At 40.8% G+C, this 26,635-nt stretch overlaps 1 protein-coding gene across 1 annotated transcript; it reads right to left on the bottom strand.

The window, feature by feature from the left end:
* On the bottom strand, nt 1-25,812 carry SYCP2L (synaptonemal complex protein 2 like). The gene is made up of 34 exons (XM_072924267.1): nt 25,654-25,812; nt 25,388-25,453; nt 24,787-24,924; nt 24,578-24,701; nt 23,299-23,438; nt 22,159-22,183; nt 21,092-21,177; nt 20,873-20,961; nt 20,738-20,772; nt 19,874-20,016; nt 19,323-19,378; nt 18,913-18,958; nt 18,048-18,140; nt 17,899-17,959; nt 17,320-17,468; nt 16,445-16,505; nt 14,024-14,142; nt 13,397-13,494; nt 12,724-12,772; nt 11,732-11,802; nt 10,334-10,382; nt 9,194-9,249; nt 8,524-8,578; nt 7,816-7,969; nt 6,685-6,734; nt 5,958-6,051; nt 5,436-5,527; nt 5,213-5,276; nt 3,533-3,664; nt 2,698-2,822; nt 2,114-2,208; nt 732-831; nt 594-652; nt 1-145 (listed from the first exon to the last, which is right to left on the bottom strand). The coding sequence occupies exons 1-34, from the start codon at nt 25,810-25,812 to the stop codon at nt 1-3; spliced, it is 3,078 nt and encodes a 1,025-aa protein (XP_072780368.1).
* Between the last annotated feature and the right edge of the window lie 823 nt (nt 25,813-26,635).

The raw sequence follows: 26,635 nt of genomic DNA, 5'->3' as shown, positions 1-26,635 counted from the left end.
TCACTTCTGACACCAATCAGTCAGGCCAGAGCTCAGTCCCCCATCCATAGGGAGCTGCTTTTGTACCACACATACCATTGTATTCTGGACAGCGCTGGCAAAACCCTTTGCTGTTTCACCCAGGGCTGAGTCAACAGATTCCGTTCTGAAAGAAAAATGATCTTAGCTGATTTTTCATTAAGCACTTACTGGTGAAGTTTGAACAAATATATTTTCCACCAAAAATAAACCTGAGAATGGCAGGTTTTTACTCAGCATTTATGCCAGCCAGCAGTGTCTTTTATACAGAAACTTATCACCTCCTTCCACCTCCTCTGACTCCTAGACACAGTCATGCATTGCACGTTGTTCCAGATCCTGGTACAGCTCTCCTGAGCAAGGTTCCTCTCCTGCACAACTTCCCATACAAAGTTCCCCCATTACACTCTAACTCCAAGTGAAAACCCTCACAAGGCTGCAAAAGCTCAATCAGTGACACCAAGTGAAGATGCCACACTAGGTTTAGAATCCTTTCCCATTATCAGCAAGGGTACCATCAGCCTAATGACCATCAGAGGACTTGTGAGGACACAGGACAGCTGGAAGAGACATACCTTTCCTTTTGCTGGCTGAAGAATGTATTCAGTTTCAGCAGCTGCACATTCCAGAAATCCTAAAAAGAGCACAAAGAAGCCCTCTGTTACCTGAGAAGTGGCACCTTTTCGGGCTGGCACACAAGAAGCTGTACGCACCAGTGCGTCCTTCTCCATGGCTGCCAGCATTTGAGTTTCCCTCTCAAGGTTGGCAAGCTCTTCAACAACAGTCTTCCGCAAGGTCTCAAATTTATCCAGCCTAGTGATGGAGATAAGAAACAATTTTGCCACTTCAATGTGCAGTCACACAAGGTGGACAGCCCCTTTAGCACCAAACCTACCCTGAGGCAGAAGAAAATTTCACTGCTGAACTACATGGGGCAGATTTGTTCTCAGGTATGTCACAGAGCATGTGAATAGCTGCACCAAAGTCCCACTGCAGATAAATAGGGCTCAATAGCCTGTCCCAAACAGCAGTCAGAGGACTGGGATAGAGCATATAAACAAATTCCCAGCACAATACTTGTACTGAATGCTCTCCCAGGCTCCAGGGAGCTCAGCAGAGATTTTCTGTGCTAAAGACCTCTTTAAGGCCCCTTCCAACCCGAAACATTCTATGATTCTATCCTGATACAAACAGCCTCTATGGATTTTCCTGCCTTAGGTTTGATGTACAGGATGCTAGCAATTTCTAAACCTTATGAAGGGTTGTGGTTGCAACATCCTTATTGACTTGAGTTTGCCACCATTCCCAGCTGCGTTGAGGTAGGAAAACTTCAGCACAGCCCTGAATCCACTATCCTGTGATCCTGGTTAGATCCAAGTTACTTACCAGGCAAGCAAGCATCTCACTGCCATCTACTCTTATCTTCCACCACAAAACATCCCATTTTTTTTATTTTGGAACTCAAACTTCTCCGTGTACCTTAATGACAGCAAATTCTGCTCATAGAGGTCCCATCGATAGCAGGGATTTTTTTTACTTTAAAGGTTATTATTTCATACCCCATTTGATCTAAATCCTAAAAAGTGAATATGCAATGGATACAGAAGCCTGATACACTTACAAGTACAATACAGGATGTAAGTATCTCACTTATACCAAATTCATAAATATTAGAATTTATTTTTTTATCTAGCTCCTATCTAAGAAATTCAGGATCTGAGAGATCCCTTTTCTTCTCCTCCACTTCATTAAGTCACAGCCTGGTTTTTTCTTAAAAGATTTAGAAATAGAAACTACTAAATTGATGACAACCAGAAGACAGTCCAAGCACTGCTCCATCAACTGTCTGTAACTCAAGCTTGCTTTACATGAAGTAACCCCTCCTCTCCACCTACAAGAAAATTAGGGTCAATTCCAGGAGTTATACTTCTGAAACTCTTCTTGCATCAAGGGAAAAAAAAAAAAAAAAAAAGACATACAAGTTATTTTGTGGTACAAACCATAAGTACAACATCCAGCCCTCAGGTTGGTTTTCACTATCAACCAAAATTGACAGAAAATTGAAGCTGTTTTCAGCCAGCACCAGACCACTTACCTGCACTTATGTATCTGATACAGCTGGGCAGACAGGCTCTTCTCTGAAGATCTCAGGACATCCTGTGCGCTGATCTCAATCCTTTTGTACCGGGACTAGCCATGGGAGGCACAGTTAGGGATAGGCAATGGCCCAAGTCAAAACCTAGAAGTCTAGCTTGCAAAACATTCCCCTGGAAAACATATTCCTCTGCGGGAACTTGTCATTCATCTTAGCAGAAACCATTTTAAATCAAATTTAATCTGCAGTAAGATGACACACATCAGTGCTACAGATACAATCTGATTTAATTCAGTCACAGTAGCTACACCAAAAAGCCTCAATGTAACCCATGTGACTTCAGGGCAGTGTTGTGTTAGAAAAAACCAAAATTTTCTTTATGCCTTCCCTGTAGCACTTCTCAGAATATATAAGTTCTGTAGAATACTTCTAAGAGCTCCAGACTAACAGACACTGTTGCCAAAGCAATGTCTCTCTCGAACACCAACTAAAGATGGGATATTTGCACCAACTCTCCCTGAGATACAAAGGTAATTTCACATAACATGATCAATTGCCACACGTGCTGAAAAAGCTCACATTACCCAGAAATACTTCTTCAGTTGGTCAATAAATCTTTCAAGGGCAAAAATCACTTCTGAATCACTCGAATCTTCATGGAAAATCTTGGAAAAAAACGCATCATCTACACTATTGACCATTTCCTGACCTAGGAGGAAGCACATGCTCAGTTCGCATCATGCTGGAAGACATTCTGGAATATAAATCTTCCTGCTACTAAGGGATTGTCATTCATGAGAGCAACAACTTCCATTAGAGAGCTGGAATTTGGGGCTTGTTCTTCTAGAGCTCACAAGCAGGAGGGAAAGGAGCTCAAAAATCCCCAGAGAAATACTTTTTAGAAAGCAGAAGGGAAGGATAGGCACAATAGAGCAACACAAAGAGCTATTTACAGATACTGAGGCAAACACACAGAATAAAACTAGAAAATAGTCAGGCCACCACTGCTTCTGTTTTCTACTTAGGCATTGCAGGGAAAGCCTGATCCTCTTGTCCTCAGAGTTAGCAGTATTTTGCAGTTACTTCACCCATTACCTGCATACTTTTTTTCCAGCCCCTGTGTTTGCTGTTTTTTTAATAACTCTGGAAAATCATACTCAGAGTAGATCTTGTGGATGTTATGAAGCAGCTGACCAAGTGGAACCCAAATTTCCTTATTCACACCTCTACATACACAGTATCCACTGCCATTGGCAGTGCAGCAATACCTCCTGCTAATTTTCACTTTTGGATTTTGGAGAAGTTGGCCTCTCTACAAATATATCTCTTCAAGATTCCATGTGACTATGATTTCTACCACAAGAAAAGAAAAGCTGAAAGCATTTAAGCACTTCACCTTAATTACCAACAGGATTTTACCTTTCTCCATCTCCAACTCATCTTCTACTGACTCAGAGATTTTCTTTGGTGTATGGTTAATCTCAGAGGGCAAGTGATTTTCCTCCAAACTAGAAAGTTTAGGCTTTTTTGTGACAGTGCCACTCAGTATATCTAGAAAGAGAATAGAAGATTTTTCAAAAGAAATCTGTCCTTTTGCATGAGGTACATGACAGTGCCTGCTCAAGGAGAAACCACTACTGGAATTACCAGTGTTTCAGAAATAGAGGCAGCCTCATTTTATGGTCTGGCATCACACAGAAAGTCTTCACCTGAAAGCATCTGCCCTTGCAAAAGCAGGGAACTAGCCTGACTAGTGTTGTACAGGTATTTGGAAAGCTTCCATGTCTCCATCTTAAACATGGAGAGACTTCCTTTCCTGGCCTTTTACTCTGGCCATCAAAAACCTCAGGTGTCCAGCTTCTTCCTATTCCCTTTTCCAAACCAAGTTCTCAAACTGATTATGAAGAAAATTTTTGAAAAGGATATTGAATCAATCCAAACAATCCAAATCAAAGCTGCAGCCTCTACTTTAGGGAAAATCTGCTAAAAACCAAAGAAACAAACTAGACCCCCATTCTTTTGTCTCACTGTGAACTTTTCTGGAACTCAGCAAGTTGTCTGTTTGACAAATCATCTCCTTGGAGTCTCCGTAGGGCAGAATGAAAGGTGGTGGGGCCCAGAACAAGGCAGACAGTAACACCAAGAGAAGCATCCTGGAGTAGATTTAGAGTTCACAGAGAGTCCAAATGCAGTCAGAGACCACACCTGAAATTCCTGAGCATAACCCTGCTTGTGCCTTTGCATGGCAACAACTCCTCTCCAATTGTAAGGCTGTACAGTGAACAGTGATAGAAATGAAGCCCTCAGCATCTACCGTCCCCCAAAATTAAACATATGTGTTATTGCAGTGAAGGTGTATTCAGAAAATGCTGGACAGGTAAAAGACATACCGGGAACACAAACAGAGACAGCTCATGAGAAAAGGGATGCTTTTGCAAAATTTCAGTGACTCACTTCATAGTCACAACCGTAACTCGGACTCTCAGAACTACATCAACACTGAAAATTATAAGGATGAAAACAACCTCATTGCTGCTTGACTTGCTTGAAGTTCAGTTGTTTCCAACCACAAAGAGAGTGTGCTGCACTTTTGAGTTAGTTTGTGAAAGCTCAGTTTCACTTTAAAAAAAGATCCTGACATGCCACTTACCTATTAAAAAGCTACAGCAGTAATAAGGATTATCCAAGTCCCCATTTAACAAATGCTTATAGCAATGGTTTACAACCATGTTCTTAGGTATAAAGAAAATCAACAGCTCAAAGGGATGCTTGTTTTGTTTAAACTGAAGTTGCAGTTCACTCTCAAAACACTAAAAATTATCTTTTGTGTGTCTATTGGGTCATTAGCTTGTAAATCTACAAAAGTCCCCCTATAGTCAAGGACAGGTTTTAAGAGATAGCAATGAATTCAGGAATGTATGTAAAAGCATCTTACCACAGTCTGTCATGATATACAAAACACAGAAATAGAATTTAGCAAAAAAAACCCAGTAATCGCTAAAAAGTCACTGTTAAGTTGTATTGGAAAGAAAATAACACCTCTGGCACCACCTCTTTCTGCGTTTAGCCAACTCTTCTGTGTTATCAAGAGTAACAAACCTGAGTCCTTCTCCTTGCTATTTTCTTCCTCTCTTGATAATTTGCCTGATGCACCAAGAATCTTCTAAGGAGAGAAAGGAAACAAAATAAGAAAGTACCCACCCTACAGACAAGCTGCCAGAGGCTTGTCTTTTTACAGAAAACAAAGGGACACAAATCACTGGTTTCAGGCAGAGGTAGCCTGACAGCAGACTGGGAGGAGGCTAAGCACTGCATTCTGCACCTGTGTGGCTTTCTCCACATCAGTGGAAGGGTTCCTGGCAGGCATATCAAGAAGCACTGGACTCCCTGCAGCATCATCTGAGAGCACTTCATCTGTGTGAGAGATGAATAAATGACACAGGCAATAGAGTTTGAATCCTTTATCTCAATTTAATGACACAGAAAATAAAATCCAAGCCCTCTACCCTCTCCTTTATCTTGTCACACAGGGAAGAGGTGGTGGCTCAGATTCAGCCCAAAGGCTGTTTTCTTGGTGGCTGTCAGTTAAGTTCATTTTTTCACCTCTCAAGAGCACCAGCTTATCTTCTCCTTGTACAAGAGACTATCTCTACAGACGGTATCTACCCCTCATAGCCATCAAAAAGAAATAGCACAAGGCAAATATTTATGGAAAAAATGTGAAGAAAAAGTGGCAAAATCAAAAAGAAAAACCCACCACCAAAAAGTTCATCCATCCAAAAAGTACAGACCCACACATACCAAAACTCTTCTAATGCACTGAAGAAGATCAAAATAAAAATACCAGAAAGATTCAGAATGGGTAAATCATCTCTCTTGGAGCTAGATGCGCTTTCTTTCCTTTGCGTCTTCTTTTGAGCTCTTTCCCTTGATTTTCTCTTCTAAAACAAAACAAAGTCTAAGCCTTATTTAAACATTACTACAGAAGTAGGGGTTGGGGCTTTGTTTTGGAGGGAGAGCTTTGGATGATTGATCTGTTTTTTAAATACACTAAGAGTAGATATATACATAAAATATGCCTAACATACTGATGGCTCTATCTAGCACCAAGGAGACCTGTGCCCTATAGTTCAACATATGCAAAAGTTCTCCCTTTAGGCATTAGAGATATACATCTGATATTGTTTCTTATAAGCAGAATATAACCATTGTAGTTAAAAAAGAAAAGTTTTCTGGGGGAAAATAAAAGCTTTTAGTGTGACTACTAGTTCTGGAGATATTTTTTTTTCCCAGACTTTCTGTATTTCAAATATGTATATAAACATATATATATATATACACACACATATATATATTTGATATGCAGCATTTATCAATTTCTATGAGGTTTACCATGTTTTCCTAAATTCTCCTCCATTAGACCAAGAGAGTCACAACAGCACTTAGCAGACAAATCTATCAGAACATTTGAGAATGAAAATAACACCAGTTTATTTAAATCTCACTTATTGGCACACATTTTACATCCATGATGTTTTTTAAATCTGAGGCACTAAAGCATCACACCTTACCTTCTCTGGCTCATAGTCGCTGTCACTGCTTGAAGAAGACAGTGGAAGCACTGCAAGAAGAAAAGTTTCCCTGGTTACTGGCAATGTTAAGCATGTACTTTACCCAGTTAACTGGGTTAATCACAATGCAAACCTTTTCAGTTTTGGTCTTCTAGCCATTTACAATATAAAACTCCACAACACTTCCATTAAACGTCAAAAAAACACCTTTCTCTAACAAAGACAGATGCAAACATACACAAATCACTGCATCCAGAGCAGCCATAAAAGTAAAAAAAAAAAAAAAAAAACAGGCTCAGCATCTTGTCTGACAGTCCCCAAGTCCCAAGCAAGACAGTGTGTTGACACTGGAGTGAGAACAAACTGCCCTGGAAACCCCGTATAAAGAATAATTTGAAGCTCAACCTTTCTTTTGCTTTTAAATCCATACAGAATCCAACAGCTACCTGAACAAGCATCATTTCTCCATGAGTAGGAGAGAAACATTCCACCTCATTCAATTTGATTTCCATTTGGTGGTCAGAGCAGCACACAGCCCTGGAGCATGGCTGCAGGGGAGGTCTGCTGCTGGTCAGGCCCAAGCAGAGAATACTATCAGAGATAATCACATCTGACACTCGGAGGATGACTGGCTTATTACTGCATAAACAGGGGAGGAGAATGCCCTCGTCTGCAAATTGTGAGGATTTTCAAGGTTTACTTGCCAAGTCAGTGATGTTTCTAGGGAGGTGAGGAGGGGAAATTTGCAGGAAGAAGGTGTAGTCACTTCAGAGAGATGTTCCTCCTAATGTGGTCAAGAGCACCAACAGAGCCATCAGCTCAAGATCCATGGGCTCTTCAGCACCATCACAGAGAGGGCTGCACCCACACAGTTTGTTTAGGTGCCAAACGTCCACCTGAACATTTGAACCCCAAATTGGGAAGGAGACAAGAGTCCAGTTCAAGTACAAGGGTGTGCAATGCATCTCCTCCACAGGGTACCCCCTTGCTGCTGGCTTCAAGCCTGCTCTCTCCCACTCAGGAAAGCCGGGATTTGGCCAAATTCTCCTTTTTCAAACCATCATCAGCATTTACTTTTCTGCAGCTCAGTTCACCCGGCATAGCTAAGTGTCAGTAGGGGACTAAGCTTACCTTTTAATTTACTTCTCACCCTGGGTTTTTTTCGGGTATAGTCAGATTTTGGCGTTGCCTGTATCTGAGAGTTAGGAATCCAGCTTGTCTCACTCTGACCAGGGCTTGTATATTCATTATTGCTTTCAGAGAAAAGATGTTTCCTGTAACTGGACTAAAGACACAATTAAATCCTTTTCACTCAGAAGCCCCTCAGCCACTCCATTTCAGCTGCTACCAAGTTATCCCATTTCATCCTCCCCACATTACAACATGTAAAGCTGTGAAATCTGCCAAAACAGCCACAGACAGCTGTTGAAACAGATGTATAAAAACATCAAGAGGCAGATGCTTGCCTTTTGCCAGCATGGGGTTTTTACAGTATCCTTCTTCCTTGTCTCTCCCTCTCTGCCTAAAATAAGAGCACTCTTACAAGGAGGAAAGCTTCAGTGTGTTTGAGCTGCATCCAGTGGCACATCAGGGAGGAAGAACAGGTAACACAGACAATTCACTAGCTGGTCTGGCAGTGATGGTGCATCCTGATCACTGCTTTCAAAATGACAAGAGTATTTGGAGGCCACCAGAATCACATTGCTCCACCTCTGCACTGGGTAGGCCTTAAACTTCAGTTTCTTTATGGGTTTGACAAATTTGTACAGGTAGAAATACACAGCATTCAAATAGGCAACAATCAAAGGATCTAGGGATGCAAAAGCATAGACAACCTACCTGCTTTCTCTCAAGACTGTTTAATGCCTTGCTCTTGCTTCTTGTTTCATAAGTCCTGCCAAGTAACACAAAGACCCAAAATTAGAGTAGCAAACACAGCAATAACACACCACAGCATGGTGGAATGGGCACAGACAAATAGAGGTGGCAAGGGGCCCCTTAAGAGTTCAGCAGAAGAACCAAACTGTTAAAGAGCATGCAGTAGCCAAATTTTTCTTTGCCTGGATTTTGAAAGTAGCAATTCAAGGATATCTAGAAATCAGCACTTTTTAAAATAAAAACTAATCTGCATACATAGAGGTGGCAAGTCCCTGGAAGCTTGTTGTGACTGGAAGGCAGCCAAAGCAATGCAGGGAGTTTAAGCATTTTTCAAAAATTAATTCAGTCATTTCTGCATATCGTCAGGAAAGGATGATGTTTAAGAGTTAAAATCTTACTGTCAAAGTCGACAGGAGTCACTATTTTCTCCAGTAATCTTTATATTCTCAGGTACTAATTTAAATATTGATATCAATAACATCCACAGATAGTATGGTAGCTAAGCAAGGAACTACTGTATTAGAAAAATCACACAGCCTTTTGGATCCTAACTTAAAAGATCTTAACCGAAGCTATGAGCCCATATTCACATAGCAAAAGGTTCATAAACACTGAGTGTATAATACTGTACCTCTGACTTTTTGAAGAATCTTTCTGGGCAAGAATCTTTCCTTTGGCTTTAGAAACCTGAAAGCAGAGAGTTGTCTTAGAGACCAGTTACCCCATAAAATACTCTATATATTGAAAATAGATCACAATTCAGAAGGGAAATTGATTACCATTCCTGCCCAGAAATTTCATTTTTTAATGGAATTGGATTTGTTGAATGAAACAGTGTCACAAATTATAACAGATAAACAGTTGAACATTAAACAGAGTTCTTTTCTTTTTTCTTTGCCTTATGAATAATGATCACTTTAAGCACTACCATCAATCAAGAGCAGCACCAGCACTGTAAGCAAGGTGCATGGCCCCTGGACAGCTCTGGGACAAGGGCAGGGTGCCATGGAGCAGGGATTTATGCTGACACCCAGTGGCAGCAGCAAGGATCAGGCCATGTCCAGTTTATAATAAAGAGAAATTTGGGGTGTTCCATTCAGCACCCATTGCATCACAGTTAGCAGGCGTCAGTAACAGTCCCCACATCAGGAAAAAAGCTGAAAGCAAAGAGGTTTGTCCAGCACAGCCACCTAGATTGAAGCTGTCAGGAGCAAGTTCAAACTTGCTAGGAAAGCCCACTCTGGGCAAAGTTTCAAGCAAAGTGATTAATTTTTATTCCCTTTTTTTTTTTTTTTTTTTTTTTTGAGAGAGTCTACAAATGCAAGTTAAGCAGAATTTCCAACAAAAGTTTTGTGAGGAATGCATTTTAACCAGGGATTCCCAGTTTGCAAAGCACAGCTTGAAGGGGATTTCAGTCTCTTCTATTTAGCCTAGGAGGACAACGTGGATGCTCAGCAATCTGCTTTTGATATTCAGGAAAGCACAGAAGTTGGCCTTCAATCAGAGACATCCCTTGGCCTCACTGAAGCAACAGCTCAAATGCCTGTTGGCGTTATCATGCATTACCCACCACAAAATTCACACAGCGTCGAGCATTCTTGCCACTAAAAAAAATCCATTTCCACAACACAAAGAATAAAAAAAAAACAAGTTCTCATTTGTCTGTCTTGCTACAACATCGTGTCCATCCTTACAGCATTTCTGCAGTAAATTATGTCCCCTACTTCAAGCTACTACCCCATTAGGCGCTGAGCTTCTGCCTCGAGTTTACCTTTTTGTGACTTGAGGAGTTTGAGCTTTCAAAATCATAGAGGTCCTTCCTGCAAATCAACATAAATATGGCAGTGATGTACAGCAGTGAAGAATCACCCCATAGAATTCCATTAAGACTAGGGAGGTGATAACGGTTTTTTTTCTAAGCCCCCTCTCCTCAAATACCTTATATGCCTAAAAATACTGTTTTCTAAGCTTCTAAAAAATGCTTTCTTCTTTTCTACTTAGTCTTTTTGCTGTCTTGATTCCTGCTTTTTTTAAATAGTAACTGTTTTAAGGAATATTCTAAACATAGAAATTAACCTATCCCTGTTTATGTAGAGGGTATTTTGTTCTCCCATCGCCCATAGTAGTACACGGTAGGAAGAAGTAATGAGTGGAAATAAAACATCAGAAGCATTTCAAAAATTCCTTTTAATTACTTTTTGAAAATTCTAATATTTTATATTTGTTCTCTAATCTCTTCTCTGTGTACACCTAGATCTTATTTTCATGTCCTCCAACATTTAAACTTAACTGTAGTTTTGTAGCTCTCTCCAAATCGTAACTATTTCTAAAACAATACTACAACAACTCGTCAATATACAGTACATCTTCTTTTTACTAGTAAAAGAATGAGAAGACTAAAGAGCTGAGATCCTCGCCAAAGCTTCCTGAAGGAAGGAAACCTTCATTTCCATGTGAAACACTAGAGGGAGCAGAATGACCAAGTTAAGTTCCTCACCTCTAACTTCTACACTGCTGCTCCTGTTTTAAAACAGGTATTTGCTGTATCAAATTGTCTTAAAATACACAAAACAAAAAACTTCATTAACCCTGCATCAAGTTTTCCTATTCTTACCTACAGTCAGTCAAAAAATCATCTAGGCACTTGGGGTTTTGGGAGGTTTTCTGAGCTAAGAGACACTGGGATGAAGCAGGACTCCCATGGAAGCCCCAGAACAGGAGCAGAGATCCTCACACACAGTTCATTTGCCCTCCTGCCCAGCAGCAGGCATTAAACACAACACCTGGCAGAGTGTAGGAGGAAGGCCCAACAAGGCAGACTTTTAGTGCCATGGGCTGCATACAGCCCCTAAACCTTCAAGTGTTTCTTCCTACAGTGCCCTTAGCTTTAAGTGCAAACAGATGTGGGGGTGCAAGGGGAGAAATTGAGAAAGAGGATTAGCTAGGGTTATGTTTCTGAGAGCTTTATCACTTTGGGCACCCAAAGGGCCCTACAGAGACAAGTTATGACCCTTCATAGCCTCATACTTTTTTTTCCTGCCCATTCTAGATACAGTCAGCCCCCCGCCCCCCCCCTCCATGGGGACGCCCTTCCTCCCTAAGTGCTAGAAAAGGTCTAAATGACTTGGTGCACCAGTTCTTGCATGGACACAGAGCTTGTGTGTCATACCTGCCTTCAGCCCTCTTCTCGTTTTTCTTTTTGCTGGTAGTGTCCTTTGGTAAACGAGAGAATTGCAGGATCTAAAACAACAATACCTAAAGTCATGTTCTGATTCTAGAGCCTTGAAAAAGCAGAGAAAAGGCGTGCCAGGAAACTTCCCTCCTCCATCTACAGCAATTTTTCTAGGTCTAACTGTTGTCTGTGGTACTTTCCTACCACAAAGTAAGGGATTCATAGAGCTGAAACTGAGGGGTCAAGAGGGTGAGAGAAAGTAGCTCAAAATCTCTGAATTCACTGCAGAGTGGGCAAGTGCTACAAAACAACTAGCATCAAAAATATTAAAAAAAAATCTGAAATTAGCACCTGGAAACATAAACCAAAGAACAAGTCTAAAATGTGATTTCTTATATAAGTATCTAAACTCAAAAACATTGCTTTGGGAATTTAATTTTTCTCACACAGTGCATTGACTTACTTGTTTTAATACATGGACACATCAATAGAACTTGCCAAGTGCAACTACAAGTGACTCTCAGTTACTTGGTAATTTACCCAAGTTGCAAATTCATACATGGGAGAGTCATTAGAGGCCAAATACAAACTGAATAAACACATAGGTAGATTGCCAAAGCTTGCTTCCATTCAGGAAGCAAATATTCCCCCTTCAGGAAGGTGTGCAAGTCTTGTGACACGCAAGTACATCCCACACACCACTGCACTCCTGGACACCAGCACAGCACATTGCTTTGGGGCTGTCTGTGTGCTGAACAAACTCCAATGAGCTTGAATCACTTGGCTGGGCCCCTCTAGGATGAGGCTGGCAGCTGTTGCCTCTGCAGCTAAGCAGCACAGCATGTCAGGTGTGACACTCTGTGGGCTCAGGACACTGCTTAAAGGCACGAGTAGGTCAACCCATCCCAGCTTTCTTTTGCAGCTCCACCAGAATGTCTCTTCCCTACCCTGTATCTATTCAGTCAGGGGAAACCCCAAGGCACACATACCTTCGGTATCTGCCCATCCATAGGTTCTTCTTCTTCGGGGGGCTTCTCACTGGGAACAAGAGGACACGTGAGGGAGCTGTTCATCTAAAGACCAATACCTTTGTGAAATACTAAGGGGGGGGGGGGGCGGGGGGGAAGCCAAACTTGGACCAATTAGCACCAAGACAATGGTTTAATGCACAGCAGAGAAAGGTAATCAATAGCTCTACAGAAGTCCAGCTCCTTAACTACAAGAAATCCTGTCCTGCAAAGGTCTGGGAAAAAAAGGTGAATTAAAGCCAAGGTGAATTCAAATTCACATAATCTATCACAAAGTCATGGTGCCCATTAGGAACAACCACACATTTGGCAAGCTCAGGTTTCACAGCTGAAGTTTAACTGCCTGTAAATCAGCTGTGGGCTCACCTTACATTTGGACTAAATCCATGGTTAAGAAAAAGGTCACACTAAAGCAGCTGCCAATCTAGTAACTAAATTGTTCAGCAACTCCAAAGTACTCTAACTCCAGGCAAACAGCCCTGATGTCCAGGTGGCAAAACAGAATTTAGTAATTGATGGAAAAACCTCCAAATTACATACATTAAAATCCCAGAAGAAAAAAAAAATCAAACATACACACAGAAAAAAAACACAAAAAACACACTTTGCAACTTTCTGTCTGCAAGACACTCACCTAGGCTTAGCTTTCATCCCTGAAGATGGAGTTTTGGACTTTTTTCCTGAAGAAAGTAAGGAAACTATAGTTTTACCCTGAAACTTTATCTGTTTTTGCTGTAAGACCCACAAAAGAAGAGCCTTCAGCATGACAACTGGGTCAGACTCAAGGTACTGAAGGGAGCCATGCCTGACCTTGGTTAGCACCTTGCGGATCAGTCTGCTGGCTCACTGTAACCATGGCAACACCAAAGTCAGGCATTTTCTCCTGGAAGACATGAAACCATGAACAAAACATGCATATGATCAATAAAAAAGTGGGGGTTTCTACAAACAGATTTTTTAGTGGCCGCCTGTGGCAAGAGCTGCATGACAGATTCATCACTGTCCACATGTAAAAGCCTTTTTAGCTGTAAGTGATACTATGGGTTTCTCACTAAAAGCATCCCACTGTCCCCTTACAAGAGTAAGTAGTTTTTTTTTTTTAAAAGCAATTTTGCCAAAATTGCAGCTCCGGAGATAAGTATTTGAGCTGAAGAGATACAAACCAGTTTTCTTCGAAAGAAGGTTTTAGTCACACTGTAAAAAAATAAGACTGGAGGAAGTGAAGAGGGGCACAAGGATTGTTCCATCATGCACCACTTACGCCTTCAATCCCTGTTAACTGCTGTCTGTGCGGAGAGGTTAAGTTGTCTTTTTGAGTCTCCGCGTTTCCAGAGTCTGAAGGATGTTTCCTCCTCTGTGAGTTAGAGGGCACAGGTGTTTCTGCAGAACAGCAACATGGGTGAGAACGTCGTTGCAGTAATTGAACACACTCACTACCCCTCCTTTCCATTCCCACAGATGCATGCATAAATTGCAGCAGTGCAACCTTATAGGCACGTCCCAAGCTCGCATTTAACAGAACAAACCCAAGTATCTTTAAAGTACCCGGTGAAGAATTGCAATGCTAAAATAAACAACATATAGGTTCATCAATACTGGATGAACACACACAAGTTTATCACCTTGCTGCTTATATTGCTACATTGACTCAAACTCTGGAAGACCTGGAGCAAGCCTCTGTGTCTGACTAAAGCAGGGGGATCTTCCACTATCTCTATTTTCCTCCACTGAATCTCTATCAGGCACTGCAAAATTTGTTTCAATGCAGATTAACTACCTTCTGCCCTTTGTATTCCCTGACTGCTTCAAGTAGCAATGTCCACCTTGCACCTCTGTGTGCTCCAAAATGGGCACTGACAAAGGAACCCCTAGCTCACCTGCATCTCCAGAAGCTGGGACTTCCATTCTAGCTTATTTTAGGCTGTAACTGGAGGAAAATGGGAAGGACTACTGAAAAAGCTACTGCCCCAGACATTTAGGGTTGGAAGGGGCTCTTTCAAGTATTCACCTGGAGAATTCTGAAATGCACAGGAACTTAGAGGAAAGTAAAAACTTATTTTTAATGCTGTCACAGAAAGGATGCTAGCTATCCTAAGAGCTCTTAAACTTAATTTGTTTTAAAGACAGTGGGTGACAGCAGTAGGAAGAGCTGTGATTTCACAGCCTTAGAAGATGTGGAAATATTTGCCAAGTAAATTACACCAAGAAAGGATCCACACAAAAAGTAATCAAGCTAAAACCTGAAATACAGCCAGTTTTGGAACAAGGACAAATCCCAGCCTTCAAAGTTAAAAGACCACCATACAGGAAAAAAAAACAGCTTCCAAAAACTTCTATACCAAAGTTGAGCTGAGAAAGCATTTCCTGTTTAAAACAAATTTTGACCTCACACACCTCCTGCTTTTTTGCTATAAGCAGCTTTTCCTTAAGGCTGTGACCTACAGTTTGTGGGGACTTACAGGAGAATTTCAGAGCATGAGAAGGAAAGGAGTTACTCTCTCCTTTTCTTGACAAGTGCTGGACTTAGACCTTCCTTTGGATCAGACACCGAAATGACACATCTGTACTTCAGGCTCCAAGTTACCTCAACAACTACTGCATTTAGAACATAGTAAAATTCTGCCAAATGATCCTGGAAAAAGATGCCTTGCAGGAGATGTTCACTGGCAGCACAGGAAGCACCAATGTTTGATGATGGAAAACTTACTGTGCCCAGTTCGAAGAAACACAGAGCACTGGCTGTAAGGTGGTGAGAATATGGAAATAAATGCTATTCCAGGTGCGGCCAAGAGCCTGTCCTGCCTTAAGGCAGACAACTACTTTTGTAGCTGGGGCACACACAGAGACAGCCCTGCAGCAAAAGGTATTTACAGCAGCAGGTCACCTCCTGCAGAGGAGCTGGGCTGCTGCTCACCTTTACCCACAAATAGGGATTGCAGGTGAGCACCTCTGCTCCCGCAGCTGTTCTTCCAAACAGCTCCAGGCACCTCCAAGGCATCATCCACTGCACTTGGGGACAAGGGCTGGAGCACATCATTCACCAGCACATCACCTTGTTCAGAAAAATCAAGAAGTTGCCTCCCTGAAGGAAGCTTTAGTAGAGGCTGCCCCAGCATATGCACCCCACTGCACAGAGAAGAGCTTGTTAAGTGCCAAGATGCAAGCACTGGCTCATCAGAGAACCTGTGCTTTCAGGAGGCCAAAGGCACCCACATGGCATGGCCAAACCAGAAACCAGGCAAGGCAGAGGGGAGGACAGGAGGCTGCATCCCACCACACCTGCAGATGGAGGCACAGTTCTGCACATCAGAGGTCAGCCAGCAGCTGAAATGTGCCTTGCCAGGCCACCTGCCAGCACACAGATCCTGTCTCCTTGAGCATTCCCCTGCCACCCCAGCAGCACATACATGGCCATGGTGCCCAGTCCTCACTCCCTGGGCTAGAGGGACTCAGCATCTGCCACAAGCAGATTTACCAAGCTCACAAGGCAGGAAGAGTAGAAGACTGAGCTTGGGCATTGCTTGTTTTTTCTGTTGTGAGGTTTTTTTTTCTTTTTCTTTTTTTTTTTTTTTTTTTGTTTTAAGTGAGGTTAACTGTAAGCTGTGGACTACAAGTGAAAATTATAACTGGAAAACAGATATTTAAATTTAATGAAAGAACACAATTAAAAAAAAAAAATCACCTGTTTCACTCTGCATGGTTTCCTTCCCAGAATGGACAATCTCATCTTCAGACTTGACTATCTGCTGATATGAATTAATCGCATGTGAAAGTGGTCTTGAAAAGAGTAGCCTTTATCTAGTAAAGTCGGCTACTTAATACAAAACTAACAGTTGCTAATTGCCAGCAACAAATCAGTGGATACTAACTGAGTTATCATTTGGAAAGGTCTTAGCTCCTTTAATGGCAAATGACAGCCACTATATTATGGTTATTTACTGTCATGTAAGCTTTTCTTCAAACACCACAGACTGTGGATGAATTACAAAAAAAAACAAACTATATTAGCATTTGGGGAAAAAAGAAAAAATCATACAGAGTTTATGGTCTTTTGCATTAGCTAATAAAAAATCCTGAGATTTTACAAGTACTCTATTCTTTGTCCTGAACTCCTATCTACAGTCAGTCTACAATATGTATTTTTCAGCACAACTCCAGGTTTTTGGGTAACAATTTGGTCACCCTGTGCAATGTAACACTTGGAGCCATATGTGAGAGCATCCTCATATTTAAAGTTATGCCACAGGCTTTATTTTCTATTTCAGAAACTCAGGAAAAGTTATAACAAGGAATTAATTAATAAATCATTTTAACCTTTCAGCTTTTAAACCATAAATTTGAGTACCTTAAACTTCTTTTCTAAAACATCTAATTTCTCTTTCAGGCCAAAGCTTAGAACATCTCTTTGTGGAGTGTCATAAATCCACAGTGGGAAAAATATATAATGAAGAGAGACAGAGGAAATAAAGAAACCACAAAACACTAATCACACAAATCTGAATGGTTTTGTCCAGTGTAAAATATAGTTAATAAAAAATCCCACATATTAGAGCTTACCATCAGTTTTTCATCTCCCAGGACTTTTCTAAGTGCACCAAGTATTTCAAACTCAGCACTGAAAACCAGTTTGAATTTTAATGCTGCTCTATTGTAAAGAGGAGCAGATCTCTTCAAAGAAATTTTAACAATCTTTTGTCTATCCTTCTCTGTGTAAAAAAACCAAAACAAAACAATCAATCAATTACATTTGTTTTAGATCAAAACCTTCTTCTGTTAACCCAAAAACGTCCGAGCAATTGTTTGGGATTTTTAAAACAGCCTTTTACATCTTGCCTGTTCATTTCCAGTTACTCCGTTTGCTCATTTTTTTTCCCCAGTGAGTCTTGGTTATTCTGTTCCCCAGGGCACCTATAAACTGACACCTCAAGCTGTCCTGCTTGGGTAGGGGCAGGGGGGTATTGTGCAGAATGGCCCCACACAAGTCCAACAAGCAGAGCCAGTGCAAGATGACCAAGAACAAGGCAGAGAGGGAGGAGAATAGGCAGGAACACCTTGGTGATGGTGAGATTTTAGGTTTACACCATGTGCCTCATGGATCCCCAGTCAAATAAGATAATCTTGTTGGGAAAATCTCACCCGTTACACTGTAGCTCTTGACATTTTCTTTTGACAGCCTCACAGAGACCCAAAGTTTTCCCTTTGAAAAAAAAGCCATCATGTCAGAAGGGTTGAGGGAGTGCCCACTGGCTTAGGCTAACCCAAAGCCACCTGGGCTTTGCTGTTACCGTATCACAATCCACATAGAAAGTCACACTCTGGCTGCCAGTGTTGAAGTCAATCCAAAACTCCTCCAGGTTCTTGTCCAATGGCTTCATTACCTGGTGAAAAGGAGTGGCACTGTTGCTCCCCAAAAAGGCCCACAACTGCTATATCAGTCACAATTTTCTTTAATGAGAGAAAACTGGAAAGTGCTACCCTACATAAACATCCATACACCTTCCAGAAACAAGAGTTCAGATGACACTGGGGGGTGCCAGCCCTCTGCTCACCCAAGCACACCCATTGCAGACGTGGCTCTACTTCAGCCATGGGAGCAGAAATACACAAATGCTCGCATGATTGTGCCAGGAAAGAAGCTGCGGAAGCTGTTTCTGAGCACTTGAAATAAGCAGAAGCAGTGGAACTAATTTCCATCTACATGGGTTTGATTCAATATGACTGTCAGGAATGGTGCCACTGTTCATTCAGTTGAAGACCAGTGAAGCAAACTGCAGGATATGCAACCCTTCTCCAGGGGCATCAGGCTAATCTTGTTTTCTGGCAGTCTGGAAACAGCTCTGCCAGAGGACTCTGTGCTGTCCTGTCCTCCTGTTTCTTTTTAGAACTCTCCTCTGTCATCACCATGAAGAGAAGCTTTGCCTCTGTCACTTGGCTCATACAACAGCAAAGTCAGCAGCATTAATTTGGGAGCTAAGTGACAAACAAGCAAATTTCCCAGCTAGAAAAAGGTTACACTCTACACTCCAAGAAATTGAGCTCTTCAATGAAAAAGAGGCAGGGGGAAAAAAACCTCAAACATTTACCACAGAAAGCAACATTTCAACAGCTATAACACTGTAGGGAAGGTGTCAGAGCTTTAAGGGCTATTACCTCCTTCCCGCCAGCAAAAGCAGATATGCAAGGAAATGTGTAGACTCTGGAAGAGAAGCAAACTTCACATGATTTATTCAACATTAAAGTCTGACCGCAATTATTTTATTTTTAATAAGATTAGTAACCAATCTTACTGTTCAAAGAATAAGTTAAAAATTTCTAAAAGTAAATTAAGCTTGGATAAGCTAGAGACTACAGTATTTTAGCTGCGGAGCAATATCTTCATTGAGCTTACTTTCAAAAGAATCACCATAAAAATGCAAAAAATTTACTTCTTAAAAACAACTTAATTCGTCACATGTGATGTAAAATATTTTTTTTAATATAAGTCAACCCATTTTACAATTCTATTTATTCCCCTCTGCAGTAATTATGCCACCAATTTATTCTGTTGGTTCTCAGCTTACCTTTTTTTTTTATCTCCAAGCCTTCCATTTAATAGATTAAGAAATTTTCTGCAGTCCTTCAAGACAAATGACACATTTTTTTAAAAAAATCAGGCTACTTTTCCTTTGCAAATATTTATTCTATTGTGTAGAATAACTATTTGCTATGCAACATCTACTGTCCAGTTAAAAGCTTTAAAGTGGTCAGTGGAATGCCAAAGACCACTGGGAAGAAACCCTCAATCTACTACAAAAGGTTAGACCCAACTTAAAACCAGTAAGAACTCAAATAAAAACCCCACAAATTAACTTATTTATGCATTGTTTATATATTTTTTTTACTTTTTTATAGGTAAAATAACTTAAAAATAGGTGCTCTTTTAGCAATGTGTCATTTAATATTTACCATATTAATTAAAAAATGGTAAAATATGCCATCCACAAATAAATATGTGTATTTATAAAATCAGTTTTGTAGGAACTGCTTGCAAGGACACCCTGGCTTAACTCAACCATATCTAGCCCCTATACAGACTTGTCAAGTATGTTGCTTTCAAAATAAGGACCCTCACCGTGTCAAATTCTTGATCCTTGATCTCTTTGAAAGCTTCAGCAAGATAGTTATCGTCAAACAAGAGGTGAACAAGGTCATCCCTCCACCTTCTTGGCAAAAACCTACAAACTGCTTCTAAAAGGCCAACCTGAAGGTCATAATCTGCAGGGTAATCATAAGCACAGGATAAATATTGTCCCTCTGGCATAACCACGGGTTATAGCATTGCTACTCCTGCCATTTTACATTACACAGTCACATCCATCCTCTAGCCTTGGTTTCCCCTAGGAGAACAGAGCAGAGTAACAGCCAAGTGTTGGCTCAGGCATCCTCAGCCCCCCCAGCTCAGCAAGATCAAGGTACAGAGCACTGCAAACCACAACACACGCGACTGCACTGGGAGATGTGCTTGGGGCACAGGAAAGGGATGGGAGCAGAGATTCATCACTAACCCACTAGGATCAGGCCACATTCCATATACCATGCCAATACTCTACAAAGTGCTATTAGTAGAAGAAAACAAAAAAAAAATTCACTCAAGAGGCCATTAACCTTGTCAGTTAAATTTTGTCCACATCATGGCAAAGCAATTCAAATTTAATTTTTTTAAGACTAACAGCCAGCATATTCTGTAAACACATATATAAAGCCGATCTAATTACTTTTCTACATAAATCAGTTCAGCCTGCCTGATTAGTCAATATCCATTACTAATACCAACCAGAATGAGCTAATGCATTGCTGCATTTAACTTTTTTTATATTTTGTTAACACACATTTGACTTGCCTCCTTTAAAAAAATCAACCCATGACAAGGAAATATAATTTAAATTATAATTCATCTATAATAAATAAACAGATGAGGTAAAGCTGGAGAACTTACCACCAACCTCCAGCACAGTTGCTACTAGGTCTTGTCTGAAACAACATAATGCCACAAGTTAAAAGGGAAATAACTAACTCCTAATGCAGAGAAGAGGGTATTTAGGTACAGAAACTGGAGGGAAAAATCACTTACGTGAGCAAGCATATATCCTCAGAGAGAGGGAACATCCTTTTCAGTTCCCATGGGACAGCTGCAAGTATAGTGTTGAGGGTCCTCAAGGCCTTTCCGCCCCCACAAAAGGGGTAGAAAATGAAGGAAATAAATCGATAACATAATTTCACATCTTGTTATCTAATTACAGAAACTTTCACACAAATATTGCCAATTTCCTCCTCCTAGTAAGAATCTTACCTCCAGATGCAGAGCAGAGCAAAGATTTGATTCTGTCACTAGGCACCCTAGTTCAGGCAAAAATGAATTCACTACCTCTTTCTTCCCTAGAAAAATAATTTGAAAAGTACAGCTAGAAATGGGTGGTGTCCATATAAAAATAGTTGAAGCAACAACAGTTTGTCGTGTTGAAGGAATAAAAATATCCCAGGTGTAAATTAATTTTAAGACAAAGCTTCCCACCATCTAAGCCTAGATAGAAAGGGGAACTGGTAACTTCCATCTGAAAAAAAAATGCTCCAGATACACTAACTTCTGACCTGGGTAACTATTTAAAGAGGCACAAAAAGGGGAAGCTAATTACTAGCCACTAGATAAAATCTGAATATACAGGTTTTGTCAAAGTCAACAGAGCAAACCAATAAAGCATTAACCAGAAGATGCTTGTGCCACTCTGCTCCCACTAGATTAAGGTAAAAGGACAAATAAGTACACATTAACTGACCTACAGCGCAATGCTTCATTTTTACATGGATTGTGAGCCTGGATGTCTGGTCACATAGATATTTTCTGAAAGCACCTGCTCCCCCCCCCACCCTAATGTAAAACCAGCTGAAGCTACAGAACAAAATTTTGCTGCTGAAATGAATGAGAGACAGACATCTCTCTGCTGAGTCCAGAAGGCTATACTGTTGAGATGGTTGCCTTCAGCAAGGGAATGACATCTGATGCCAGAACAAACAGATGTGCAAGAACAGACTGTTTAGATTGAACCCCTTTCAGAATCCACTTACACTAATCAACTGAAATGCTTGATGCTGACCATTTAAACAAGATAACAGAGATAGATTTTTCAGCATGTACATAAACACAAAAAGAAAGAGAGAAAGGGTTTGTGCTCTAATACAAATGTTAATGAGAATTAACTGAAGAGAAATCAGTTGGAGAATTAAAAAAAAATATTACAGAGAGGAAGAAGTAGAAAGCTGAAGAGAAAGGGGACAGAGTTCAAGGAGAATGAAAAAATATGCTCCCAAGATTAATATTCATGACATTGAGGAATGGAAGGAAAAAAAAAAAATACGTACCTTCATAACTGCATTTGCAAATCACCTGATGGAAAGAGTAAAAGAAGCTTTCAGTAGCACACCACCATCCAAGAACAGCAGTACACAAAGTGCCAAGCCGTTTATGCACACCTTCCTCACCCCACAACTTTCAAATGCTAAATTACATAAAACAGTATGTACCCACATCAGAATAACATAAAACACTAGCGTACCCACATCAGAAAAAGCCACCTGATCCAGGTATGTCACATATGGTCACCCTGATCATACAATATGCAGGGAGGGTAAAGGTAGACAAGCATCCAATTCCCCCAGGGATTTCAGGGTGTTGAAGTCCCTTGAGGAAAATTACAAACAACTCCATAACACAAAACACTTTCTCCTCCACAGTGAAAGCATGTGGAAGAAACGTAGCAGGAAGACATAATTCAAAATAAATTCCAATTTTTGGGAAAATAAATGGGTATTTTATAACTTCAAAGTGGTTAGTACATAAAGAAGGAAGCTTGATTTTAGCAGGATTCCCGAAAAGAACCATAGGTATTGATATGAATTCTGATGCACAAAGTGACACAGTTCCAGTAAGCTACAGACAACAAGACTGGGAGCAACAGCTTGGAGGCCAAAAAGCTAAAAAGCATTCTTGCTATTACAAATGTTATATCACTAGGCCACTAACACCCTTAAATTCATGAATATTTAAAGTTCAAACCTAAATGAGAGTTGTAAGCAAGCCAGATCATTCTTTAGAATTAAATAATCTGTTTCAAACAGAGTAGGAACAAATCGCCAGGACCACCTTAGCAGACATGCTTGCACATGAAGTACAGTTTGGTGTTAGTAACTTGTGAGTTTTAAAGACAGCTTCAGCTCACAAGCTTTTATTTACAAAATGCATCAGTATTTCTTGCAAATTTTTCTACAGAAACAAATTCTTCAAGCTAGAAAATGAGAAAATGCTTCTCCCAAGTGTGTCAGCCAGACGTCAGCCTGGAGCACACTCCTAGATACTGCCCACCTACACCACTAGGCTGCATCCTAGGCACAGCCTGAGGGCACCATGAACGTATTTATTTTCTAACAGGAAATTCTTTGTGAATAATAGCTATCTTATCCCATAAAGGCAACCCTTCTGTCCCCTTAAATGCACAAACATACCAATGCAGAATCAAAGAAGTCTTCAAGCATCAAGACCAAAAATTTATTCTCATTTGGGTCGATGATAGTCACAAACGCTCTTGCTCTTTCAAACCAAGATACCAGGTAAAAGTTAAAAAAAAAAAAAAAAGAGTTAAAAACTGAGAAGGGGAATTAATAATCTTAAATTATATATGTCTGCAGGAAAAGCTTACAGAGTTCTTACCTTTTAAACTTCAGAGTCATATACTGTGTCAAAAACTACATGGCTTTAAGGAATTCAAATTTTGCTAGGAGGACGTGAAAAGTGCCATTTCCCCTTCCCTCTCTAGCCCTTCCTTTTATCCTCCTTTCTTGTCCAAGGCACCCACTCATGGTGCTCAGACGCAATACACGCTGTTAGTAGCACCAGAACTACTACAGACATTTCTAGAAGACATCAACTCACAGCAAAATACTGTATAATTTTTTCAAGCTTTTTCAAGGTAAATATTCTATTACTTCATGGTTTTAAACATTGCATAAGATCACACAAAAATGGTGAACTAGAAATCTAAGTTTCACTGAAAATACAGAGCTCAGACTGGAAAAAAATTATTAATTCGTTTCCATACAGGAATTTTGAGCAACAGTAACCCTGAAAAGCATAACTACAAGGCAGGAATACAACATTTTGGACTGAGGACTCTCAGTCAGCTCTCTGCTAACAGAGAGCATGTGTTAGCTGTTCCCTGCCAGTTACACCTGTGTTAGACCCAGGTGTTTCTTGTCTTCAGCACAATTTCCTTTCTGCTACTACAACTATTACCAGCTGAAATCAATATAGTGGTAGAAGATAAAACACAATTGCAGATTAAATGCATTTGGTTTACTATATAACTAGAGAGGGATCTTCATAAAGAATATCTCAGATTTTAAAAATATAAATGCACAAATTACTCATTAATTCTATTACTAAAACTATATTTTGCAGGAGCATTTAAAATGGATTTAGAAAGTCTGTATCATTTCAGTAATGGGACTTATAGAAATCCATCCTCTCCTTCCGCTATCTGCTTTAAAAAAATCCCAAACAACCCAACCCTTGAAATCAGGTAGTAAGTGAAGCCATAAAATTGGCTGCTACACCAAAAGCAGTAAGAGACTAAGCATTTCTTCCCCCACTCAGTTGATGCAAATATTAAAAAAATATTTTGTTTCTGTGAGGCCACCAAGCCATCCTCTAGTTTTCACTTCCTTGGAGATGCTTCTGATGCAAACAACCTTAAATCACATTAGTAAATTGTATACAGTATTATACTCATCTTCACTACCAGTCCTTGCTCCATAAGCAAGCTCTTCTGTTTTCCAAGATCACTTTTAAGGTAGAGCTGAATACATTTCAGCAGCAATGAAACATTCTTGAATTCATTCTTGTCCAGCTCCTGCAGAAACACAGAGTGCTGTGCATCATTAGCCTGCTACCCTCTGAGTTGGCTGTTAGGAGTTGAGATTATTTATGATACTCGCCTTTCTCAGTGCTTTGTCCAGCTGGTTAAAGAGAGTCTCACTGTATCTCTGGGGAAGCTTTACTTTCATCTCTTTAAACAGTTCATCTATTTTTTTAAACCCGTTCCCTTTAAAGGCATCAATGAGCAATGATTCGAGCTGCAGAGGGAAGGGAAGGAAACAATTAGTGAATAAAATAAGCAGGCATTAAAATTGTAGGCGCACTAATTATGATAAAATACTTGTAATTCTATTTTAAAAGTTGCAAGTTTCTGTTTGTTCTATATTGTTTATTTCTCTACTTTCATTTTATTACTACATCTGAAGTGAAACATCAGTCTTAATGTCCAAAAGAGACAGAACCCTTGAAACAGAATAATTATAAAAGACACCAAGTAAGGAAATAAGCAATTTAGTATAGCCAGTTTGTAAGTCCAACAACTATTACAATAATTTCTTCTCACTTACTAAAGAAAAGATTAAGAGGATTACTACACTTCGCACATTAAAGAAAATTACTAAAAATTCTGCATCATGCCATATCCACTTAAGAAATATACTTTTAAATATATATATGGCAATTTGTAAAATAAAGATAAGAACGCATTTCAAAGATCCTTACGTAGTCTTCTCCTCTGTCTGCCATATTGCCAAACACATCTCTACTTAGTTCGTCATTTCTTCGTTCCTTTGAAAATAAGAGAAAAATACAGGGGGAAAAAAAAAAATCTTCTTTCCCCGTCCCCCCAAAAAGAGAAAACCCAACCAGCCAAAACAAACGCAAACAACTTTTCCCGCCCCAAAACTGAAGAGGACCTATTCATCCCCTCCCTACTTCCAAACTCAAAATTCCAACTGGCTTCGCTGGTTTTCCTTCACTATTGTTACCTGAAGTAGAAAACCACCCGTCCAAACGCCCGGGGCTATGGAGGAGGGCGGGAAGGGCGCGGGGCGCGGCGGGCGCGGCGCGGTGGGCGCAGGCGGTGTCTGCCTCGCCGCGGCTGCCGGCCGGTTCCCGCCGAGGGGCACGCCGCGCTCGGAGATCATGCCGCAGATCCGCTTCGCAACCTCCCTGATTGTGGCGCGACGGCTGCTGCAGCTGCTGCAACTGCAGTTAGTGCTGCAGCAGCTGCTGTCGCAGCTACTGCTCGACACACCCATGCTTACGGCGCAGGGCGACCCTGCCAGCCTTTCCCACAGCTCCGAGCACTTTCCTTCCCGCAGCAAGCCCTACCCCTACCTCTCTACCCCAGCAGTGGCGGGAAAAAGAAAAGAGGAAAAGCATCCCGGGTCACCTCCGCCCTAAAAAGTCGCGGCTGCGCGGCACTTAGGGTGGGCTCCACGTACCGGATCCGACTGACCCCCGCCGAGCCCCGGGGTGCAGAGCAGGAGAGCGGAGCTTCCCTGGAGTTTGCTCTTGGCCGAGGGGTGCCACAGCCGGCGTGTGCTGATGCCGGGTGGGCTTTATTGGGCTCAGCTGGGGGTAAAATTCAGTTAATTTTGGACCAGAGAGGAATGAAGTGAATGAGAAAAATCATTGCGAACACGTGGCGTCGTTTAAAGTGCGATAGCCGCGCTCGGAGTTCAACGGCTCGGTCTCTGTGCTGTTGTGGAGGGCGTTTTTCTTTCTTGTTTTTCACACCAAAAATCAATCTCCCTCCTTTCTTCCCATAATCTCCCACTCCAAAAAAAAAAACTCAAACCAAGAAAAAAAAAAAAAAGAAAAAAAACTTAAAACAACAACAAAAAAACACCCAAAAAACCAGAAAACTAATAAAAGCAAATTCATGAAAACCAAACGAACCAAACAAAAAGCTCCAGACTTCAGAACCCATCGCATGTTTCTTTGGAAAATAAAAAGGTAACACAA

Source organism: Taeniopygia guttata, chromosome 2 (genome assembly GCF_048771995.1).
Source record: "Taeniopygia guttata chromosome 2, bTaeGut7.mat, whole genome shotgun sequence".
NCBI lineage: Eukaryota > Metazoa > Chordata > Aves > Passeriformes > Estrildidae > Taeniopygia > Taeniopygia guttata.
Note: the sequence above shows the minus strand (reverse complement) of the source record. Positions and strands in the feature narration are given on the sequence as shown.

Coding starts and splice junctions, on each gene's coding strand:
- SYCP2L (XM_072924267.1), bottom strand. CDS start 25,812: ATGATCTCCGAGCGCGGCGTGCCCCTCGGCGGGAACCGGCCGGCAGCC. Junction 5,528..5,957: donor ACCCATTCTGAATCTTTCTG/GTATTTTTATTT, acceptor TCTCTCACACAG/ATGAAGTGCTCTCAGATGAT. Junction 3,665..5,212: donor TAGCAAGGAGAAGGACTCAG/GTTTGTTACTCT, acceptor TTCTCTTTCTAG/ATATACTGAGTGGCACTGTC.